Source organism: Nicotiana sylvestris, chromosome 5 (assembly GCF_000393655.2).
Source record: "Nicotiana sylvestris chromosome 5, ASM39365v2, whole genome shotgun sequence".
Lineage (NCBI taxonomy): Eukaryota > Viridiplantae > Streptophyta > Magnoliopsida > Solanales > Solanaceae > Nicotiana > Nicotiana sylvestris.
In genome coordinates, this window is record NC_091061.1 from 29737783 (window position 1) to 29754183 (window position 16401).

Consider the following 16401-nt stretch of genomic DNA (forward strand, 5'->3'; position numbering starts at 1 on the left):
TTCATACTTTAAAACTGGTCTTTCACTTATCCAATTTCTCTGTAAAGTCACGAGCCTCATTCGACTTGTAGTGCCCTAAAGAGTTTTCACAAACAAGCCTCTCTCATTTGTTCATCTCACCACTTATCATCGCCTTATGGTGCCCATGATGGTTTTCATCAATAAGACTCTCTCATTTTAAATTTTCTCTCAGTTCACCATCGCCTTATGGTGCCCGTGAGGGTTTTTACTGGTAAGACTCTCTCATTTTATTCATTTTTCCTTTGTGCCCATGAACAAAGTGTTACCCATGATGTAAATCATACCTCTATCTCACTTGACCTGGCATCCTCAAAGATTGATCGGAAGGTCTTTCTTTGGACCGTAATGTAGGCTTTTGGACAGGGTCAGAAAGAAATGGTGGCATGAAGTCTCAAACTAATTTAAAATGAAAAAAGGGTCAAAATTACAACTTTTGGATTCAGATCTTTTCAAAACCAAAATTTCTGCCCCAATTTCTTTAGATTTGGGGAATTTTTATTTTTATTTTGATAGGACCGAACCGTGAGGCTGCCTGCATATCCTTAAAAGGAATCAGGTCGGACGTAGTTCAAAAGGAAATTATTTGTTTTTGTTGCTTTTCTTTTCTTTTTTCTTTTTTCTTCTTTTTTTCTCTTCATTCTTTTTTCTTTTTTTTTCTTTCTTTTTCTTTTTCTTTTTTTTTCTTTTTCCTTCTTTTTTTTCTTCTGCTACTGATTCTAAAAGAGGGGTGTGAAAGAAAATAAATAAGGCTCAAAAGGGGTAGCAAAGGATGAAAGTGTTTGGGTAGCGGAACAAAATGCCTTCGTCATTTCAACTTCGAACATGCCAAGTACAAAGTACAACTGAAGGTAAGCCAAGAAATCATACATAGTACCTCTTAACTGCATCAGAATTGATAGTCATATCTACATATTTGCCTTCTATGTCTGTTAAATACAAAGCACCATTGGGCAACACTTTTGTCACAACGAACAGCCTCTGCCAGTTCGGGGCGAACTTGCCTTTAGCTTCCGCCTGATGAGGAAGGATGCGCTTCAATACCATCTGGCCCACTTCGAATTTCCGGGGACGCACCTTTTTGTTGTATGCTCTTGTCATTCTCTTCTGATACAATTGACCATGACATACTGCAGCCAATATTTTCTCATCAATCAAACTTAACTGCTCGAGCCGGGTTTTGACCCACTCATTATCATCAATTTCAACTTCTGCAATGATCCGAAGGGATGGAATCTCAACTTCCGCAGGTATAACTACCTCAGTTCCATATACCAGCAGATAAGGAGTTGAACCTATTGAAGTGCGAACAGTAGTGAGATAACCCAGTAATGCAAAAGGCAACTTTTCATGCCACTGCCTAGAACCTTGAACCATCTTACGAAGTATCTTCTTTATGTTCTTGTTGGCAGCCTCAACAGCTCCATTTGCCTTGGGGCGATACGGAGTGGAGTTCCGATGCATGATCTTGAACTATTGGTATACCTCTTTCATCAAATGACTGTTGAGAATAGCAGCATTGTCTGTGATGATCACCTTGGGAATTCCGAACCAACAAATTATATTTGAATGAACAAAATCCACCACTGCCTTCTTGGTCACGAACTTGAAAGTTACAGCTTCAACCCACTTGGTAAAGTAATCAATGGCCACCAGAATAAACCTATGCTCGTTTGACGCTGCCGGCTCAATTTGTCCAATAACATCCATGCCCCAAGCAACAAAGGGCCAAGGTGCAGACATTGTGTGTAACTCAGATGGGGGAGAATGAAGCAAATCACCATATACCTGGCATTGATGACACTTGCGGACAAAACTGATACAATCTCGTTCTATGGTGAGCCAATAATAACCTGCTTGAAGTATCTTCTTTGCCAAAACATACCCGTTCATATGTGGCCCGCAAACTCCAGAATGCACTTCGGCCATGATAGTTGAAGCTTCTTTAGCATATATGCACCTCAGCAGTCCTAAATCTGGAGTCCTCTTGTACAAGATTCCTCCACTCAAGAAAAATCCACTAGCCAGACGTCAAATGGTTCTCTTTTGGTCACCTGTAGCATGTGTTGGATATACCCCTGACCTGATGTATTCCTTGATATCATGGAAACAAGGTTCGCCATCGATTTCCTCTTCCACCACATTACAATAAGCATGTTGATCATGAACTTGGATATGCACGGGGTCGACATAAGCCTTGTCTGAATGATGTAACATTGACGCCAGAGTAGCCAAGGCATCAGCAATCTCATTATGAATCCTGGGAATATGTCTAAATTCAACCGACCTGAATCGTTGACAAACATCATGCAGGCACTGTCGGTACAGTATGAGCTTCAAATCTCGAGTCTCCCATTCTCCTTGAATCTGGTGAACCAACAAATCTGAATCTCCCAAAACAAGTATTTCCTGGACTCCCATGTCTATAGATAACCTCAAACCTAGAATGCATGTTTCATACCCAGCCATGTTATCGGTGCAATAAAATCGAAGCTGGGCTGTTACAGGGTAGTGTTGCCCTGTTTCACAGATAAGTACAACCCCTATTCCGACCCCTTTCATGTTAGCAGCTCCATCAAAGAAAAGTTTCCAACCTGGCTTTACATCATGGTCAACCTCGTCGACACACATGACCTATTCATCAGGAAAATAAGTCTTCAGTGGCTCATATTCATCATCCACCAGATTCTCGGCCAAGTGGTTGGCCAAGGCTTGGGCTTTCATCGCGGTCCGAGTCACATAGATGATGTCAAATTCTGTAAGTAAAATCTGCCACTTTGCAAGTCTTCCCGTGGGCATAGGCTTCTGAAAAATATACTTTAGAGGATCCATGCGAGAAATGAGGTAAGTAGTATAGGACGACAGATAATGCTTCAACTTTTGCGCCACCCAAGTCAAGGCGCAACATTTCCTCTCAAGTAGAGTGTACTTAACCTCATAGGGAGTGAACCTCTTACTGAGATAATAGATTGCTTGCTCCTTCTTTCCTGTGACGTCATGTTGACCTAATACACAGCCAAAAGAATTACCCAAGACTGTAAAATAGAGAATTAAAGGTCTTCCAGGCTCTGGTGGGACTAGCACAAGTGGATTCGACAGGTACCTCTTGATCTTATCAAATACTTCTTGACACTCGTCAGTCCACTTGACTGCAACATTCTTCTTCAGCAGCTTAAAGATGGGCTCACAGGTTGTCGTGAGTTGAGCAATAAACCTGCTGATGTAATTTAGCCTTCCAAGTAGGCTCATCACCTCTGTTTTGTTCTTTGGCGGCGGTAAATCTTGAATGGCTTTGATCTTCGACGGATCCAACTCAATACCGTGTCTACTGACCACGAATCCCAGCAATTTCCCAGAGGGAACACCAAATGCACATTTTGCTGGATTGAACTTGAGGTTGTACCTGCGGAGCCTTTGGAAAAACTTCCTCAAGTCCCTAACATGGTCAGACTACTTCTTTGACTTTATGATCACATCATCTACATAAACCTCAATCTCCTTGTGTATCATGTCGTGAAATATGGAGGTCATCGCCCTCATATATGTTGCCCCAACATTCTTCAGACCGAATGGCATTACCCAGTAGCAATATGTCCCCCATGGCTTGATGAACGCTGTCTTTTCTGCATCTTACTCATCCATCAAGATCTGGTGATATCCCGCGTAACAATCTACAAAAGACCTAATCTCATGCTTGGCATAATTATCGATCAGAATGTGAATGTTCAGCAATGGAAAATCATCATTTGGGCTTGCTTTGTTAAGATCACGGTAATCAACACATACCCTGGTCTTATCATCTTTTTTTGGTACTGGCACAATATTGGCTAACCAAGTGGGATATCGAGTGACCTGAATGACCTTTGTAGTAAGATGCTTTGTGATTTCTTCTTTGATCTTCACACTCATATCAATCTTGAACTTTCGCAACTTTTGCTTAACAGAAGGGAATGATGGATCAGTTGGCAATTTATGAACTACCAGATCAGTGCTCAGGCCCGGCATATCGTCATATGACCATGCAAAGACATCTTTGTACTCAAACAATGTTTTGATTATGTCATCCTTAACTTGCGGTTCTAAATGTACACTTATCTTGGTTTCCCTAACATCATCCTGGTCCCTTAAATTGATTGCTTCAGTTTCACTCAAATTAGGCTTTGGTTTTTCTTCAAATTGTTTTAGCTCTTTACTGATTTCCTCAAATGCTACTTCTTCATCATATTCTACTTCTTGGATTGCTATTTCAGGATTAGATTGGATTTTAAAATTCGGCTGAAAATTCTTCATGCATGTCATGTCACTGCAACTAGCATAAAAGGAACTATACAAAAGAAAAAAGAACAAAATAAAACACTATTAAGAATAACAGAAAACGGAAAATTGCATTTCATTGAAACATAAAAAAATAGAAGGGTTTGAACATCAAAACAAGCAAAAACTAAAAATCTGGATTACAACCCCGGAATAACCCAGATAACAGAAAGGAAAACAAAACAAACTACCAAAACTCCTTCCTGGTGGGAAGAGGAGTAGCTTCCCAATTGCTAAGCTTCACGTTTGGGCTAACAAGCTGCACATCTGCTTTACTAGAGCCTTCACCAACTTCTACCATATTGACCTCTTCGAACAGACTTTGGAACCTCTTGATCAGCTCTTCATCAACATCGACCACAGGTTTTGGGGTTGAGGAGGTTGGAGGTTTTTCGTCCCCTGGCTTGACAAAAGACTTAGAGATGTGTGGGACGGGCTTAGGGAGCGACCATACTTTCTGTTTCAGATTTTTAACCCTTTTCACATCCTTCTCTGTGGGCATGAATCCCAAACCAAACGTACCAGGATTCCCACTGGGATGCACTGGATGCACAATACCCTGCAGGGATGAACCCAAACCCTTGGTCGGCACAAAACCATTCTTCAACATTTCATTCGCAACCATGACGGACGCGGAGGATAGCGTAGGACCCGGAATGCATTTTCCTTCAGGAATTTTCTCAACAGAAACTGTTTCAAAATTTTGATAGACCCAAGGTCCCTTATCATCTTCAGCTTCGATGAACGGAACAATTGTATCATTACAAGCTGACAAGTCCTCGTCACCGTGCACAACTATTTCCTGCCTGTCCCATTCAAACTTCACCATTTGGTGCAGAGAAGACGGGACTACCTTAGCAGCATGTATCCAGGGCCTGCCCAATAATAGATTGTAGGAGACAGCCACATCTAACACTTGGAATTCCATGGTAAACTCAACAGGCCGTATCGACAATTCGAGCATTATATCTCCAACAGAATCTTTACCTCCCCCATCAAATCCTCAAACACACACACTGTTCAAGTGGATTCTTTTGGTGCCAATCTTCAGTTTTTGCAGAGTAGACAGGGGACAAATATTCGCACTAGGCTATTATCAACTAAAACCCTTGAGATAACAGAACCTTCACACTTAACTATGAGATAAAGAGCTCGGTTGTGTTCTGTACCCTCCATAGGAAGTTTATCGTCCGAGAAAGTGATCCTATTTGCTTCGAAGATCTTGTCAGCTATCTTTTCCAAGTGGTTCATTGTGATCTTATCAGGAACATGTGCCTCATTCAAAATCTTCATCAAGACATTGCGATGTTCATCTGAATGTATCAACAAAGACAAGAGAAATATGAGCTGGTGTTTTCCTTAACTGCTCCACAATGGAATAATCCTGCACTTCATCTTTTTCAGGAACTCCTCAGCCTCTTCCTCGGTGACCGATTTCTTTACTGGCATTTGGCTTAAATGGCTTGGCTTTCCTTAATTCTTCTGGGGTGAAACATCTCCCAGAATGAGTCAATCCTCCAGTTTCATTAACTTCTTCCACTATTTCTTTTCCTTTGTATGTCACTATTACTTGTTTATAATTCCACGGAACAACTTTGGCATCCACCACTGGCAGCTGGGTTACTGGTTTAATGATGATAGGGGTAATAGGAGCCTCCTTCACAACTATGACAGACTTACTTGGAATCCCTAGTACTACCACTTTTGAACTTTCCGGACTTTCCCCAACATCTTTTGATAGCCCTTTTACGACCAACACTGGTGGTTTCAACTTGAGCGAGCTCGGCTTTTCTGTCGCCCCTTCAATTGTCAAGGGCTTTGTTTTGGTAGAGTCTGGAGTTTTAACCAAATTACTTTCACTGGCCTGAATCATCATGATGGACTTAGAAGACTTCTTGGGCTCCCCATCCTTGTGAACTATTTCAATCATATGTGTCTCTTCATGGGCTGGCAAAGGGTTTTGGTTGATGTTTGGCGTGTCTGGGCTTTGGACTACAATTTGGTTTGTATCAATGAGCTCCTGGATTGCCCTTTTCAAATGCCAGCACTTCTCTATGTCATGCCCTGGAGCATCAGAACAATAGGCGCACCTTAGGGAATAATCGAGGTTCTTTGGAGGAGGATTTGGTATCTTTGACTCAATCAGCCTCAAGTCGTCCAACTGTCTTAACCTTTGAAACATACTAGCATAGAACTCTCCAAGCGAGGTAAAAGTTTGTTTACGCTGCTACCTCTCTCTTCTATACTCTGGCCTTGATCGAAAATTTGAACCATTGGGGTTTTGGTAGGGTTGTGGGGGTGGATAGGTATTTTGTAGAGCTGGAGCACGCCATTGGGGGTAAAAAGGGGGTTGAGCATATGACTGTGCATGGTGAACAAGGTATTGGGATGGCCTGGCTGAGTATTGGGGGTTTTGCGGGGAAAAGTAATGTTGAGGTGGATTATATGGAGTTTGGGCGTAGGTTTGAGGTCGGGGTCGAGGATGGGTGTATTGATGAGGTGAACCCCTCTGGCCATGCCATGATCCGGAGATAACCATAGCGACATCTTCCTTCTTTTTCTTGCCTAGCAAACTTCCGGTACCACTCTGGATTGCCTGGGTGGTTGCTTTTATAGCAGAATAGCTCATGATCTTACTCGACTTGAGCCCCTCTTCCACCATTTCTCCCATCTTCACCACATTATTGAAAGACTTACCAATGGCTGAGATCAAGTGGCCATAGTAAGTGGGCTCTAGGGCTTGAAGAAAGTATTTAACCATCTCGTCTTCTTCCATCGGAGGATTGACTCGTGCAGCTTGCTCCCTCCATCGAAACCCATATTCTCTAAAGCTTTCACTGGGTTTCTTTTTCACCTTGGTCAGAGATAGGCGGTCTGGAACAATGTCTATATTATACTGAAAGTGTCGGGCGAAGGCCTGAGCCATATCATCCCAGGTGTACCACCCGCTAGCATCCTGGCAGGTGTACCATTCTAAAGTTGCCCCACTCAGACTTTGGCTGAAGTATGCCATTAGTAATTCGTCTTTTCCCCCGGTGCCTCTAATTTTACTGCAATAACCCCTCAGATGAGCTACAAGATCCCCATGGCCGTCATACAAGTCAAACTTGGTCATCTTGAACCCGGCAGGCAGTTGGACATTGGGGAACAAACACAAATCCTTATAGGCCACACTCACCTGGTTTCCCAACCCTTGCATATTTCTCAATGATTGCTCCAGACTCTGTACCTTCCTAAACATTCTTCTTGCTCTGTGTTCTTGGGTGGTTTGTCAGTTTCAACATGAGGCTCAAATTGGGGAGTGTTAAGAGTAAGGATCTGGGACTTTGAAGGTGGGCTCCGGTGCATAGTAGTGGGCATCTGGAGCGGGGAATGCGGGCTCACTAGAGGATCGGTGGAGGGTAGCTTGTGGAGGGGATACAAAAATAGGAGCACATGTCGGAGCAGGGTACGAGGTTGCTTTGCCCGATGGAGCATGAAAAGTTTGGGCCGAAGTGCTGGGGTAGTTGTGGTAAGGGGTAAAGCCAGGTGCGTGTTGTGGGGGAAAGATCAATGGTATTGGGCAACTGGGATTGAGAGAGTGGTGGAATGGAAGCAGGGCTTTCTGTGTAGTTGGTAGGGAACGAGGGTAGAGGGTGTCCCTTAATCCAGGCCTGATACATTTCCACCATCTGGTGCTTCAACCTCCGGACCTCCTCTTGCAATTCTGATTCCGACTCAACAATCTCCCTTGGTGGGTCTACAACTCCAGTGTCTGTTTCCTTGCTAGTCATGACTGTTTGACACTTTGATCGGGTGTTGTATGGATGACTTGCCAGGATGCCAACAAACTAACCACCATCCTGAAATTAAATAAAGATAACAGAGGACAACAACACAAAACTACCATGTTAGCGTTAGAACATTTATCAAATAATAATATCACATTACGTGCAATGCACCTAGCAATGATTAATGGTTCTAAAATGGCTTTGAGGGTCGCAGGGTCATAAGGCATCATCCCGATTTGCTCATTTCGATCCTTCCTGCTCTTTCTTTTCCAACACCTCTTATCACCTTTTCCTCTTTTATCTCCTCTTTTTTTTTGAACCAAAAATGATTTGATCGAACCCGATGTAGGTTGCCTACGTATCATGTCCCTCATGAATCAGACCAAGCGTAGTTTTGGAAAAGTGATGGAAAATAAACTAAAAAAGAAAAGCTTTTTTGGAATTTTTCGTTTAAAACTTTTCGATATTAAAATACAAAGAGAAGTACGATAATGAAAGACATGACAGACTCGACTACACTATGGCGGACTCTGCCACTACCTAAAGGGCTCAGTACTCCTAGACAAGACGCGAAAGTAAAAGATAACATAAGACAATCTCAAAACACCTAAATAGAATGACTCCTCAAGCTGCTCCTGAATGCGACGGGCCTGACTGGGATAGTCCTGGGCTGTCCGTCATGCTCGAACTCTGTAACATGCCTCGTAAAGAAACACTGATGCTGGGAATAAAGGCCCTGGCGTGTGCCCCCCACCATCCTGAAGGCCGACCCTAAACAAATACTGGTCATGTTGCTCCATGTTTGATGCCAAACCCGCTAACTGAGACTTTATCAACTCAAGCTTATCCCAGGGATCTTGGTCCGATGCCTCCTCAAAATCATCTGTTTGAACTGCCCGACCCCTAAGTTGTGCTGGCAATGGGGTGTTGACCCCGGGTGGGACGGACTGTAACCAAATCAAGTACTTCTGAGTACACTCGGGCCTGCCAACGTCCTCTACTAATGTATTTTTCTTCATCCTCTTTGCATTGTTCCAGTATTGCACATACTTGATTTCGTCAGCCGCCTTTTTGCTAAAATTCATGATGTGCCTCCGAAGATTCAAAGTTGGAGGCTCCTCTTGTCTTCTGCCCAACTGCCGCATTACCCTAACGGGAGTGTACGGCCTGACACACTTGAGTCCTATCAGCATCAGGAAAGGCTGCATGAGGTACCCTACCAAGATATCATCCAAAGGTAGCCAAAGGTAAGCCCACAAAATATTCCCATTTGTCCTCAAACCAAGGAACTCAATCCAAGCCGTGATGCCTACTGGGTATGTAAACTTAGGAGATTTCATCTTACGTTCGATGCATACCACCCGATCCCTCAAGGCACGGTCGATGGGACAAAGTAAGGAAGCGGTGTGCAAATGTTCCATCATCCACAGTTGTACCAAAAGGTTACTTCCCTCAAAATATCTGACACCTCCCCTAACCTCACTCAGGGCTCAGTACAACTCTGCTAAGATCATCGGCACAATGGTAACGGTTTTGCGTTGCTTCTCATGAAATAGTGACATTACCACTTACTGCAGAAGAGTGCTAATGTGCCTATCATCTAATGGAAAAACCAATAATCCCAACGAAGCAAGGCTGAAAGCTTCGAGGCGACGTCTTTGCCACTTTGCCTTGGTTGTGCAGAACTCATCCCAAAAGACGTTAAAATTATCCTGTGGTCCAAATCTAGCAAACAAATAATCCAAGGATATCCAGGACTGCTCGAGACATTTTAAATGCTTATTATCTTTCAGGCCCAGGTCGCTGAGGAATCTTGTCCTAGAGTGGTCTCGGGGAAGTATCATGTCCTTGCCTATATAGCTTAAACGAGTGAGACCAGACATTTCCGCCAAGGTAGGAGTCATCTCACACTCTCCAAATCTGAAAATCAAATTTTGCGGATCCCAATAAGTCAGCATCGCCTCCACTAAGTCTGGGCGAGGTGTGGTATCAAGAAGGGAAGTTAGGGTGCCCAATTTCTGCATTAACTCATGCTGCTCTAACAATGAAAACATTTTCCACCACTTGATCAATTTCTTGAGAATCTTTACTACCATCAGCACTTTGGATCGAATCAGCGGGTCCATACCTGAATGAAGAGAACATGGTTAGCGACTCGGGACACTACATGACACAACAACATTTCCAAGTGGACAAATGCAAGACACAATTAGGCTATATTTTGCAGATTGGCCTAAGTGGCTGAAAGTGACTATCAGTGCAAACTTGACAAAGTTGACCTCTAATGTATAAAAAATACTCCATTTAAAGCTTACATGACTCCAACATCCCAACGATCATGGCCTTAAAAATTACTTTGCGGAAATTGACCTTTTGTTTGCAAAAATGGCCGATATGGCCAAATGTGGCTAGGGACGCAAACACGACATGAATGGACCTTAAAGTGATATGACACCGAGTTGAAACTCAAGATCCTAGGACATGGGTAACGACCTTTGCGAAAATAACCCTATTTTGCAAGAATGGCCGATGTGGACAAAAGTGGCTAGACATGCAAATTTGACAGGAATGAACCCTAGAATTGAGAGGAAACTTTATTGTAGACTCAGGGCTTTAAGACAGGAGATAACAAACTACTTTGAGAAAAATACTCCTATTTTTGCAAAAGCGGCCGATGTGGCCAAATATGGCTATACATGCAAGATTTGGCTACGACCCCGGAAGCCAAGAACCTAGGACCTACTAGGAAGACCGTACCCTATGTGGGTTGCCTACGTATCCCGCCCCGGAAGACGAGAATCAGGTTCACGTAGTTCGGGAAGATGCAACTAATTTGAAAAAAACTATATTTTTTGTCTTCTCGAAAAATGACGAAAAATGTAAAACTTTTGGATTTTCTTTTTCATTTTTTTGAATTTTTGGAAAATGATGAAAAATGTAAAATCTTTTTGGATTTTCTTTTTCTCTTTTTATTTTGGATTTTTTGGAAAATAATGGAAAAATGTAAAATCTTTTTGGATTTTCTTTTTCTTTCTTTTTTTGAATTTTTGAAAAATAATGGGAGAGTATAAAATCTTTTTTGGATTTTTCATTTTCAATCAATTTTTTTTTTTTGATTTTTGGAAAACTATGAAAGAAAGATGCGAGTAGGCCCTACTTGCTTCATTTTTCACCCTTCTTTCCAAGACATCGGTCAACCAAATGACATTTTTACCCTTAAAGATGCAATATTTAGCACATAGGATGATTAAATGTCATTTTGGGTCACGGGCCCATTTAGACAAAATTTGGACAGGCTTCCTACAAAGGGACACAAAACCTGAGACCGAGCCCTACTAGGTCTAAATGACATAATGCAAATAAAAATGACCTAAAGGCTAACCTAAGTTTGGGGTTCACTAACAAGGCAATTCGGGGAGCGTATGGTCGATGGTGCTGCTCAAGCTTTCCACCCACTCCATACGTCCGACGGCCCCCTCCTAAAATAAGGGTGACTCAACGAAGAGTTCGCGTACGCGATGCGTACTCCGAGACTTGTTGCAGAAAGAATTGACCGGGTAATGCATATGATGACAGTTATAAAGCAGTAAATACATAAAGCAAAAACTGTAAATACATAAACAACTAGCAAATAACAAAATATAAAAACATAATAAAAATTAAGTAAAGCTAATGAAAAAACATAAAAACCTCAACCAAATATTCTAAAAGCCAATAAAATCAAGTACTAGCTCAAACCCGCAATTCCCCAGCAGAGTCGCCAGAGATGTCACACCCCTTTTTACAAACTCACCAACCCTCTTAAATAAATAAAAAGATTTAGTAAAGTTTGAAAAGAGTTTTTAATTAAAAAGTGACAAAATTGTGTGTTCAAAAGGAAATTACTCAGAGTCGCCACCTGACATTTGATTTCGGTGTGTCAGGTCACCGTTTTTCTAAAAATAATTTCTTCCTTTTAAAACACTCGGACTTCAAAACTAAGTCTGCACCAGAGATTTGGGTAAGGGGGTTCATTTGACTCGGGGAGAAGGTGTTAGGCACTCCCCAAGTCCCGTAACTAGTACGGTTGCACACTTGATCTAGTCGGCTTTTAGAATATTTGAATTGAGGTAAAACAAACACAGAAAAATAAACACACAAAAAGGCTCGAGGTCGTCCCAACCTAATAAAATAAAAAGAAAAAGAAAAATAAAATACTGCAAGCACTACTTTTGGCCTCCAAATAGAAGTACTACGGGCATTCCCCGGAATAAAATATATACAAGTTCTTCGGGGCATTTTTCGGATAAATTTAACTAAGGGAACGACCTCTCGCCTCAAAATTAACAAAAGTCCTAAAGCTTGCCTACCTAAATGTGGTCGGCCTGAGCACGCTCCTAGCGGATAATGTAATTAAATAAACAGTGAAAAAAAGACTAGATAAGGCAGAAGAGAATTCTAAATCATGAACATTCCTTTTTCAACTTCTCTTTTTATTATTAGACCGAGCCCGATAACCAAAGCATAGAGTTAAATCAGTTGCTACTGGGCTTCGGCCTCTCCCCATTCCCACAGCCCAACAATCATTTAAGAATGTCCAAACAAAGTATCAGGAATACAAAAGAATACGAGACTAATAAAAATGACGGATCAAAGTATGATAAGAGCCATCTAAATCCCATCAAACTATCTGCTGCTCCCATCAATTCTAGCAGTTCACATTTCACATGCCCAAGATAAGACACAAGCAGTAAACACCCAATTCATGGTTCAAAATCATCAACATAAATATTGCAAATTTAGGACGAATTGCTATGCCTGATGAGAACAGTTAAAACTAACTAAAGCATGAGTGGTGAATATTCAACTTAGAGCACGTGGAAGCAAATGTCAAAACAAGAAAAGAACCCAATAATTCAACCACACTACGCGTAAAAATCAGAGGGAAACCAGCAGGAGACAATTTCGAACAATAAATGAACACAGAAAAGGCAGGCTATTTCCTTAGCAGTTAGACAGCGAGAATGAAAGGGGAGTGGGAAAGAAACAAAACCAAAAAGCTGGCAATGAAGTTTCGAACAAAGCTAGACTTGGGAGAAAACATATGACAACCAAGCGAAAAGAGTTTAGAGGAAGCTCCCAAAAATCTCAATGAAAATCACCAACAGAATCAATGACAACTCATGTTTACATCTTGGAAACAAACTAGATAAGTTTATGGGGATTAAGCCTTTAGGCAACTAGCTTAGGAAAAAAACCAAACATCTGTCAAAATGACATGAGAACAAGACAGACTTATCATGAGATTAAGCATATTCACATCGAGATAGGGGAAACCAATTGAACATAAATGTGAACAACTCCAAACCTACAAGTAACGCGGTGCGTGAAACATGGATACGAAACTAACAGGGATATTCCCAATCGTCAAAAACGAGCGGGCAACTAGGATGACAGTTTAGAATTAACAGTTGCTCAAGTGAGTAGAATTGAATGAGGGCTTAACCGTTACCAAGAAAATAGCATTGGAGTCGGTGCGACTGCGGCCAAACAGAGGACTGTCTTTCACTCAACCAAAACTAACGAAAATCCATTTCACATTCCACACTAGGATAAACAATTCACTTTTCATGGAAGGTTTGATCATTCACTATGGTTTTCAAATGCCATCACTATGATATTATTGAAACAATCTGATCAACTTGGCTTTAGCAAGGACTTGTAACATTTCTAAATAACAGAAAATTAGACTAAGCTAACCGAACTGACAATAGGCAGAAAACCTCAAAGATAATCTCATAACTCGTTTCAAGTTGCAACTCAACTAAACAAGCAGAACTATTCAACTACGTTTTTGATACATGGTTTTTGAAACATGGACACTAGCTTGAAGATGAAACTAAACGTGTCAATTGAAATATCAAAGTAAGTTTAAACAAGACTAATCCACGTATTCCTTCTTCCTCAACCTCAATTTCAAACCAGCATGCAAGACACTAGTTAAATTTGCGAAGGAAGTGCATCACTGATCGATAAGTCACATGAACAAACAAATTTCAGAAACTTAGAAAGATCGAGCTAAGTCATTAACGAACTTAACTTCACAACAGAAACATGATGTATATCAAAGTAGAACAGAATGTCAACTCCAACTCAGTCGCGGCTAAACGGACTCTTAAACCTATTGCAAACTAACTAGGCTCTTATCAAACTTTGAATCGACACCAAAATGAAAGAGAATGTAAGAAGATAAACCTGAATGCCGAAAGCTTTTGATTGGTTCTATTTGTAAACAATTACAAGATGACTTTCCAATAAAGTTTTGAAATGAACAAGCGACACAGCAGCAGCAGGAACCACGAACAAAAACCTCTCGAGAAGTCGACGGACCTCTAGGATCCATATATATAGGGATCCTAGAAGCTTCTTCTTCCTCAACAAGAAATCATGCGGGACCCCAAAATCAAATCCGAAAATCCCCCTTTCCCAAACAAAAATAAAAAAAATGGAGACTTTGGACAAAAATCTTCATCCAACGGTTCCCATTTCTCCCAAATTTATTCAAGGGCTTCGGATTTGTGTTTAAACAAAAGAAATAAAAGAAGAAATTCGCGTGAATCGAATTGAAATGATGAGATTTGTACGGAATGAGTGACGTGGAAGAAGGAGAGAAGAGGGAGGGACCAAGGGACTCGCTGAAGGTGAACTCGCCCGATTTCGGCGAGTTTGGGCAAGTTGGAAACGGGCAGCGATGGTCTTGCAGAAGAGATGCGGCTGATGGTCTCTTGGGTTTAGGATTAGGGTTTTTTGGGAAATATTGGGTTTATATTTGGGGGTGTGGGGATTAATCACGGTCGTTGGATCAAAAGGGATGAATGACTGAGATTAAAAATTAAAAACGGGGCGGGTCGGGTCGGTGGATTTCGTGGGTCAGGAGATTGGGTTGGCTGGGTCGAAAGGGTTATGGGATTGGGCTGCCCTGATTTGGGCCTCTTTAACATCCGAATTGGGCCTATAATTTGGGACTTTAACCCTTTTAAATCTACCAATTAAGAAAACTTAAACCCTTTTCTTTACAAAAAGGATTTAAAATTAATTATGACTAATTAAAGTAAAATATATCATACTATGAAACTATATTTTATATATTATTTTTATATATAAATTATTATATTCAAAATAAAAGTGAGAATCATGGTAAAAATAAAAATATATGGCCATAAAAATATTAATAACCTAAACTAAATAGAATAAAATAAAACATGAAACTATTTTTGTATTTTTCAATTTCTTGTGCTAAAAAAAATAGAATTAATTTTAATAATAAAGTAAAATCCTATAGAAATAAATTTTAATAAATATCCTAAACGTGCTAGGACTATTAGAGGTGATTCTAATGCGTGAGTCAAAAATTACATGTCTATAGGCTCATGGTCAGCACCAAAAGAGGCACAAATAGTCGATTTATATCTATCACAATTCTACCACCCAAAAATATGAAATGAAGAAAAATTATCTGGTGACTTTAATATCGAACTCAAATTTCTCCAATCTGGACATGACATAACCCGACAAGCGAAAAGGAAAATTTTAATCCCTAAACTTCAAAATTAGCTGAAGAATACAAAGGGGAAAAAAGATGAAAAAATGAGAGGAGAAGATATTAGGAACCGTTAAATTTCAAAACTAACAATAATGACCCAATCAGAAGGAAGAACCAAGAAAAAAGGAGGAAAAAAAAGTAGTTGTAGCTACACTTTAGAGCGAGGAGACAAACATTTGCAATACAAGTATTGAAAAAAATTGAATATTCAAAACTGAACTCTTGATTTCAATTCATCTCCACAAAAAAAAAAAAAAAAGTTCCCCCAATTTCATTCATCAAAACCCTAACTCGAAAATTTCCGGATCTCCTTGAATATAGACAAAATCTGTCTTTAATTTAGTTTATTTTCATGAATTTGAGGTAAACCTCTATTGCTTAGTGATTTTACCATTGATATAAAAAGAATTGTATGTGGGTTGAAACAAATTGGAACAAAAAAAAGGAGAAACAACACATAGATAGCAACAAAATTCATTTTGAAGAGTAAGAAATTAACCTGCAAATTGAAGAGATTTGAGAAAGTAAAAAATTTAAGTAAGCTCTGTAACTCTATTGTATACGATATATTAAAAGAGAAGAAAAGGGAAGCATATATGTGGGAGTACCTTAAAAGCTACACGTAGTAGCTGGGGAGCGCACAAAAAGTCACGTATAGAGGTCATGTGAAATGACCTAAATGCCCTCAGACTTTGTTGAAAAGAATTGAAGCACACA

General features: G+C 40.6%; 2 protein-coding genes across 2 annotated transcripts; both read right to left on the minus strand.

The window, feature by feature from the left end:
* Window positions 1-882: 882 nt before the first annotated feature.
* On the minus strand, window positions 883-1482 carry LOC138868439 (uncharacterized). The gene is made up of 2 exons (XM_070145993.1): window positions 1150-1482; window positions 883-1035 (listed from the first exon to the last, which is right to left on the minus strand). Exons 1-2 carry the CDS (start codon window positions 1480-1482, stop codon window positions 883-885), a joined length of 486 nt encoding a protein of 161 aa, XP_070002094.1.
* Window positions 1483-1491: 9 nt separating this feature from the next.
* On the minus strand, window positions 1492-5260 carry LOC138868440 (uncharacterized). The gene is made up of 6 exons (XM_070145994.1): window positions 4524-5260; window positions 3653-4342; window positions 3271-3421; window positions 2953-3189; window positions 2095-2652; window positions 1492-1806 (listed from the first exon to the last, which is right to left on the minus strand). Exons 1-6 carry the CDS (start codon window positions 5258-5260, stop codon window positions 1492-1494), a joined length of 2688 nt encoding a protein of 895 aa, XP_070002095.1.
* Window positions 5261-16401: the final 11141 nt, after the last annotated feature.

What these genes read in the sequence shown, in the direction of transcription:
- LOC138868439 (XM_070145993.1), bottom strand. Translation starts at nt 1,482, where the DNA reads ATGCATCGGAACTCCACTCCGTATCGCCCCAAGGCAAATGGAGCTGTT. An exon ending in ATGAGAAAATATTGGCTGCA is followed by an intron (nt 1,036 to 1,149) that starts GTATGTCATGGT and finishes CTTCCTCATCAG; the next exon opens with GCGGAAGCTAAAGGCAAGTT.
- LOC138868440 (XM_070145994.1), bottom strand. Translation starts at nt 5,260, where the DNA reads ATGGAATTCCAAGTGTTAGATGTGGCTGTCTCCTACAATCTATTATTG. An exon ending in AGAGGTTCACTCCCTATGAG is followed by an intron (nt 2,653 to 2,952) that starts GTTAAGTACACT and finishes CCTGATGAATAG; the next exon opens with GTCATGTGTGTCGACGAGGT. An exon ending in AGGAATACATCAGGTCAGGG is followed by an intron (nt 1,807 to 2,094) that starts GTATATCCAACA and finishes CATCAATGCCAG; the next exon opens with GTATATGGTGATTTGCTTCA.